General features: G+C 64.2%; 1 protein-coding gene across 1 annotated transcript; it reads left to right on the top strand.

The window, feature by feature from the left end:
• The first annotated feature begins 214 nt into the window (after nt 1-214).
• Nucleotides 215-5,662, top strand: IHH (Indian hedgehog signaling molecule). The gene is made up of 3 exons (XM_021703159.1): nt 215-619; nt 3,024-3,285; nt 5,004-5,662. The coding sequence occupies exons 1-3, from the start codon at nt 308-310 to the stop codon at nt 5,660-5,662; spliced, it is 1,233 nt and encodes a 410-aa protein (XP_021558834.1). The 5' UTR covers nt 215-307.
• The last annotated feature ends 2,002 nt before the right edge of the window (nt 5,663-7,664 follow it).

Here is a 7,664-nt window from a genome sequence, read left to right as displayed (position 1 = left end):
GCCGCCCCCCGCCGCCGCCGCGTTGCCAAAACAAACGGGCCGGCCTATTTATTGGCGGCCGGCGAGCCGGGCAGCTCAGAGTCGAGGCGCCGAGGGGGACAGCGCGCCGCCACCAGCCAGGGCCCCGGGCCCCCGCCCCGCACCTGAGTCCCGCCGGCCCTGCGCCGCGCCGCGCAGCCCATGGCGCCCCCACCCGGAGCCCCCCGGAGCCAGCCGGACGCCTGAGCCCCCGCAGCGCTCCCGTCGACTCGCCCGCCCACCAGCCCACCAGGCGCCCTCGCCCGCCGCTCGCCCGGGCTCCCCGGCCATGTCTCCCGCCCGGCTCCGGCCCCGACTTCGGTTCTGCCTGCTCCTGCTGCTGCTGCTGGTGCCGGCGGCGCGGGGCTGCGGGCCGGGCCGGGTGGTGGGCAGCCGGCGGCGGCCGCCGCGCAAGCTCGTGCCGCTCGCCTACAAGCAGTTCAGCCCCAACGTGCCCGAGAAGACCCTGGGCGCCAGCGGGCGCTATGAAGGCAAGATCGCGCGCAGCTCGGAGCGCTTCAAAGAGCTCACCCCCAACTACAATCCCGACATCATCTTCAAGGACGAGGAGAACACGGGCGCCGACCGTCTCATGACCCAGGTGAGCGCGACCTGCCCTCGCAGGGCGCCGCCGCCGAAGCACCGCCACCTGCCCGGCCCTCCCCGCCCCCCTGGCACCTTTTCTCGACTGGCTGGCACGCCCCCTGGCACCTGCCCCTCTCGCCAAGCCCGGCCGCCTGCCGCCCGAGATGGGCCGGCCAGGGGGTCCCCGGTGGCAGCGCGGACATCCGCGACCCCGCCGGAGGCCGTGAGAAGAGCTCCCCGCTGCCAAGCGCCACGGCGGAGCCGGGTGGCGGCAGCCCCTCTGCCCCGGAGTGCAGGCAGCTGAGGCCAGACGCGGCACCCGGAGGTACCTCCCGCGCCGCCGGGACCCACGCAGTCCCTCCGGGCCTAACCTTCCGCACGGCTGCGCCCCTCTTCTTTCGAAGCCATTCGGCACCCCTGAGGCGAAGAAGCTGCGGGCGCAGGGGGCCTTTCCTCCCCGCGCTGGTGGTCCGCTGCGCTGCCCCCTCCTGGAGCAGCGTCCCCCCACCCCCACCCCCGAGTCTGGGGTTAGGGACGGCGGGAAGAGTTGGGCTGGGAGGCGGAGGTGGGAAAGGGAACTTGCCTGGCGAGCCCACGTGTCTGTCCCCAGAGCGGAGCGGCGCAGCGCAGCTGCGGTTAAGGGTGGGGTGCCGGGAACTTGGGGCTCTGGGACCGAACTTGGGGGATCCCTGGGCTTGGTGGCGGGCCGGGGAGGGTTGAAAGAGAAGAACCAGGATGCCCGGGGAGGCAGGGAGCAGAGCTACCGCTAGCTAGTTTCTGCAAGCTCCGAAGAGGACCCGCTCAGCCCACGCACTGGGGAGCAAACTTTCTTCCCTGCAGCCGGGGTCCCAAGGGATCAGAAACCTACGTGCCCTTCCTCAGTGGTCTCCCGGGGCTTCCCCCGCAGGCAGGCAGCCTGCTCCCTAGGTGCTTTGGGAAGAGCAGCTCCACCACAACCCTCAGCCTGCGCCCTGGCGCCGGGGCTGGCCTGCCGGTGTCGGGGCCGAAGGTTGGCTGGTGGCCGGGCCGGGCCGGGCGCCGAGGAATGCAGATAAGGATCCGGGCCACGGGCTGGGCAATCATTGACAGCGCGCGCCCCGGCTCTGGACCCGGGGGAGGGGGAGAGGGGCGGGGAGCAGGGGCCCGACGGGCGGGCCGACGTAGGTGGGGGGCTAGAAGCCTGGAGGCAAGGAGCACGCAGAGCTCCCTCCCTGGGCAGTGAGCAGCCCCCAGCTAGGCTGCTCTCCCGGAGGACGGCCAGGCCTTGGGCTGTAGCCCCGGTTGGCTCCTGGGAGACGCGAGTCCAAGGGTCTGTGGGGCCCGGGCTCTGCGAGGTGGGGGTAGCTTGAGACACCGTCTGCCCACACTTGGCGGCCCCTCGCACCTGAGTCAAGTACTGTGAAAGGGCCCCCTCTTCCCACAGGCCCCTCCCCCCAGTCGATTGCAGGGTCCTTTGGGCTGCAGGCACGCGGGGAGTCACCACAGACGGGTGAGCTCTCCCGTCCTTCCCTCAGGGCGCGGTTCTACTCCCACCCCCATGTGAGACAGAGCGTGGAGCCGGCTCGCTGAGATCAGAGGCTCGGTTTCTTGGGTCCCTTCCCTGATAGGGGCAGCGCAGAGGTGCCCAAGGCTCTGGACTCAGGGAGAACGTTGCCTGGGGTTATCAACCCTGCGGGCTCCCCGTGCAGCGGGAGTCGCTCTGCCTCGCCCTCCAACTGGCCAGGCTGGGCGCTAGCATTTCCACCAGCTTCTGGTTCCCCCGCTTCCGCATCCTCGGATTGGTTGCTGGACGCTTTTGGATCTTAAGTCCCAGCAGGAATACTCTGTGGCAACCAAGAGATCTGGGAGGCCTGGGATTCCCCTTCAACACACCCCCACGCTGCTGGGGCGCTCTGCACCTGCCGGGTCCAGGGGACCCGAGTTGGGGGGCTTCAGCCCTGAGGCTATGGTGACACCTACTGGGCATGTCCGGCCTTGCACGCCTAGCGGGCCAACCGCAGGCAGTCGGCACCCCCACCCTGCGGGCAGAGGGTGGTTTCTGGTCTCCGGTGCCTTGGTGGGACAGAGGGACTGGGCACTGGAAAAGTGTAGCCCCACCTGTGGAGGGATCAGTACCCCGATCTGAGGGGAGAGAGAGAGTGCAGGAGGGAGGGGCCACTTATCAGAGAAGGTCGCCCAAGGGTGCACCGCCCTCCGGGCCCTCCAGATTTGTGGCGCCACCGTGCGGTCCAGGTCCCTGGAGCCGCCAGATGCTAGAACGCAAGGCAGCAAGTTAGGGCTCTTTGTTCCTAAGAGACAGGGACAGAGCACCCTCCCTGGTTTCCCAAATCCAGCGGATGCTCTGGGAGAGGCTAGAGGCGCACCTCCACCTGCCCGCAGGGCAGCATCTCCCCCTAACTCCGCGCACTTTCCTCCCGCAGCGCTGCAAGGACCGCCTGAACTCGCTGGCCATCTCGGTGATGAACCAGTGGCCCGGCGTGAAGCTGCGAGTGACCGAAGGCTGGGACGAGGACGGTCACCACTCGGAGGAGTCGCTGCACTATGAGGGCCGCGCGGTGGACATTACCACTTCGGACCGCGACCGCAATAAGTACGGACTGCTGGCACGCTTGGCAGTGGAGGCCGGCTTCGACTGGGTGTATTACGAGTCCAAGGCCCACGTGCATTGCTCCGTCAAGTCTGGTGAGCCGCTGCCTGGGGGCTGGGCCCGGGGCCGGGGCCGCAGGGCATGGGCAGGCACAGGGCTCACTGCTGCCCGGAAGGTGAAGAGGCCCGCCAGGGGATGGAGGAGGGGACCCCAGGGAAGAGGACGTCCGCGGCGCTCCCCGCTGCTGCTTGTGACCACCTGCTCATCCCGTGCCTGGTAGTGTCATGGCAGGAGCCTAGGGAGACAGGGCCCCGTCCCAGCGCTGCTGGGGGCCGGCCTTGCGGTCCACAGTCCAGAGCCTTCCACAGGAGGTGCAAGACAGAGCAAGCTGGACAGATGGAAGCCAGGCTGTGACAGAGATGGCCTCCCCACTCAGCTGACTCAGAATGGAGGCGGGTGGTGGGACCGGGGGCCAGGGGCCAGGGTGTGCCCAGACACCAGCACGCCTGACCGGGAGCCAGGAGCCCAGAGATTCAGAACCGACAACCCTGCTGCAGGTCAGGCCCTTTGGGGCACTTTGTATGCTCCTCCAGGGGGTGCAGGCGTCCCCAACCTCTCACCCCCCAGGGCCCTGAAGCTGGACGTTTTGGGGCAAAGCCAGCCACGAGGGCCAGAATAAACAGAGTGGACTCAATAAAATGGATTTTCCCAGATTGGCCGCCTTGTTGATCCGAATGGGCAGGCATCGGGGCCTCGCCCCTCCCTCAGATCTTGTCAGCGTCCGTGACACCTACACTGAACCCAGTCATGGATGCTTCAAATGGTTCCTGCGTGACTGCCAGTCTGGCCCCACCTGGCTGCGGGCACAGCCCTCCGCGCGGGCACCAGGCAGTAGTCACGCTTGAAGACCTGGCACACTGAGACCACGCCCACTGCTTCCTATTCCCAAACCCACCGGGGCACACAGTGGGGGCCCCCACCCCCACCCTCCCCTCCAGCACTTGCCCGCCAATTGTATCTACTTCAAGTCACCTCCACCCTTCACCTGCGAGCCACTGGCCTGGGGCCAGCCCCCAAGCGGCCACCTGCATCATTATTCCTGACCCCCAACACTGCTCTCCATCCCACTCACCAGTGCCACTGTGTCCTGTCCCCGCACAAGGACCCAGCACATGAACTGAAGACGGTGATTTTACCCTTGCCACTGAGCCAGACCCTGGCCTGACCCTTCGCTCCGAGGCCCCCCCGGAAGCCTGTGTTTGTGCATGGCGGGTCCCCCCTCTCACCCTTCTATGGACTCCCAGGGCCAGTTCTGGCACAGAACTTGGGGAGTCCGTCTGAGAGGGCAGTTTTTGGGGAGTGTCTGAGCAAGGAGTGAGAAATAATGGGACATCCAGACCCCAGAGGAGCTAAGTGCCTTCTCCACGAGACTGCAGCTTTCCGAGGGTCGAGCCACAGCGGACCGCTGCACAGCTCAGCCGGCCCCTGGCCTCTCCGACTGCTTCCCGGCACTGTCAGGCTTGAGGGCCGGCGGGGGCTTTACCTGGGCTTTGGCAGGGCCCTTTCCTCCTCCCTCGCTGTCTTGGCGCCGCAATACGCTCCTCTCACTGGCAAAGATTTGACTGGGGGTGGGAGGGAGGAAGATCACATGGTGGGTTGGGGTGGGTTCAAGGCTGCATGGGACTGGGGGAGGGAGTGCGGAGCAGAGCCAGGAAATGGTGATGGGGGGGCTCTCCGGGAGTGAGAGCGAGAGGAGCTCTGGGGAGGGGTGCTGTGACCAGCAGTAACACCTTCATGTCCCTTCTTCCCACAGAGCACTCGGCTGCGGCCAAGACAGGTGGCTGCTTTCCTGCCGGAGCCCAGGTGCGCCTGGAGAGTGGGGCACGCGTGGCGCTGTCAGCCGTGAGGCCTGGAGACCGGGTGCTGGCCATGGGGGAGGATGGGAACCCCACCTTCAGCGACGTGCTCATTTTCCTGGATCGCGAGCCAGACAGGCTGAGGGCCTTCCGGGTCATCGAGACCCAGGACCCCCCGCGCCGCCTGGCACTCACGCCCGCCCACCTGCTCTTCACCTCCAACAATCACACGGAGCCAGCCGCCCACTTCCGGGCCACGTTCGCCAGCCAAGTGCAGCCCGGCCAGTACGTGCTGGTGGCCGGGGTGCCAGGCCTGCAGCCTGCCCGAGTGGCGGCTGTCTCCACACACGTGGCCCTTGGGGCCTACGCCCCGCTAACACGGCACGGGACGCTGGTGGTGGAGGATGTGGTGGCTTCCTGCTTCGCGGCCGTGGCGGACCACCGTCTGGCTCAGTTGGCCTTCTGGCCCCTGCGACTGTTTCACAGCTTGGCGTGGGGCAGCTGGAGCCCGGGAGAGGGGGTGCACTGGTACCCCCAGGTGCTCTACCGTCTGGGACGGCTCCTGTTGGAAGAGGGTAGCTTCCACTCGCTGGGCATGGCCGGCCCAGGGAGCTGAAAAGGCCCCTTCGCTGCCCTCCTGCAACTGCCTAACTGCTTGCCGGCAGGGCACCAGCGCTGGCCGGGGCCTGAGTTGGGGGGCGCTGGTTCCCACCATCTCCTCTTCGACAGAGACACACCATCGCGACTTGACTGGGCAGTGCCAGTGTGGACCACCCCCCCTCGATGCCGAGCCGGTTGGGGCGGGGTGGGGCTGCTCTAGCCTTCTATTCCAGAGACCTCGAGGCTGGCACAGTGGGGCCAACCCAGCCAGCCCTCCCTTTGGCTTTTCACACCCGCCTTCCCCACAGGGGAGGGCCCATTCCATTTGTCTCAGGCCCCTCTTAGTTGGGCTCACACCTCAGTTGATGCTGCTAGATTCCCTGGGAGCCAGCAGGGAGCTGGCCGGACTCATCACCTGCTGCCCAGAACTGCCAAGGCTGCGGGGTAGGGCAGCCAGCCTGGCCACCCTGAGGCATGACCTTCGTCCCTGGCCACACTCCCCGGGACACATCCAGAGACTGTTGCTGTGGTGGCCAGAGTTCTGGGTTCCAGCCAATGTGATCATAGTGCCCGGGACCAGGGGAGGGGGCTGGATGTCCTTCTGCCCCTGCCCAGGCTAAGCTCCCTCTTCTGCTGAACCATGACCCCCACACCCCCTCCGGTCAGTCTCCCCCACCTTATTTATTGGCGCGGAGGGGGAAGCCCATGGGAGAATTTGGGGGATGTTTTGGTCTTTTCTTCCTTTTGTAATAAAAATTATTTAAGTTGTTAGAGCCATAGAGTCTAGGATGCTGAGTGGGGCCAATACACAGACAGCCTGGAGCCATGGGTGGGTCCGTCCGGGGCTGTGCTCACCTTCCTCCACGGACAAAACCTCCCATGCTCCCACCATCTCTGCAGGCCCTCCTCACCCAGCAGCCCAGCAAAGTCCCCACAGAGAGCTGGGCTCTGCGCCAGGCAAGGCCTTTCACACGCTGACCTCCAAGTTTGCCCTAAACACTACTGAACCAGAGAGAGAACTGAGGTAAATAGCCCAGGGTCACTTTACTCATCTAGAACAACCTCACTGTGCCTAGTTGAGGCGCTTTTCTTGCTTATTCCAGACTTTCTCAGGGCCTGGGGTTCTCTTCCTTCAGTGAGAATAATGGACCACGGTACGAAAAGATTCTGTAGAATTCACATCTGCCTCGTGGCCCCTTCTGACTTCTGGGATAACTCAGGGGTCCCTAATCTAGCAGCCCTCAAACCTCAGAATCACCTGGGCAGCATGTTTAAAAATGATTCCTGGCTCCACTCAAACAATTCTGCTTTAATAGACGCTGAGTGAGGCGCAGGAACTTATTTTTACAAACACACCAAACATGGCAGATGGTCCATGGACCGCACCTGGAGAAACATTGCTTAGTCTAGAGAAGGCCCAGTTGGTTGTCCAGACAAGTTGACCCCCTTCTTCATTTTCTCTTGGTCTCTCTAGCTCAAGGCAGGTTTTTCTGAGCTGATCTCACTACAGGTCAGCTGAGATTCCCAGGTCCAGCGGCACACTTGTGAAATTGTCAGACGTTCCGCAAGCCAATTGAAATAGTTGAAATAGCCATGGCGGGAGTATTCACACCATGGAAACTGACGTATGCTCCGAAGTAGAGTTCCCCCGACCATGGAGAGCCAGTTGCTAAAACACACCACTGCCCAGGTTCTCCCCTCTTACAAAGATCACTGTCAGGGATGACTGCTCAGACTCTTACCTCACCCTTTCCCCACCTCCGTGGAGGAAAACTCTGGAGAAAACGTCATTGCCCTGGATACTGTGTCTTCTGGGAGGAAATAGACCCCCCCAGGCCATAATGACAACTGCTGTTGTTCAGTGAAGACTAACCCTCACCACTAAGTGCTTTATATGAAGCCATTCATTCTGGTAACAACCTTAGGTGGTGTATGTTTTCATATCACCATGTTCCAGGTGAGCACAGAAGCACAGGGAGGTTAAGTAACTTGCCCAAGATGACATAGCAAGGGACAGA

The sequence above is a fragment of the Neomonachus schauinslandi genome, chromosome 3 (genome assembly GCF_002201575.2).
Source record: "Neomonachus schauinslandi chromosome 3, ASM220157v2, whole genome shotgun sequence".
Taxonomy (NCBI): Eukaryota; Metazoa; Chordata; class Mammalia; order Carnivora; family Phocidae; genus Neomonachus; species Neomonachus schauinslandi.
This window is presented reverse-complemented; position numbering and strand designations above follow the sequence as displayed.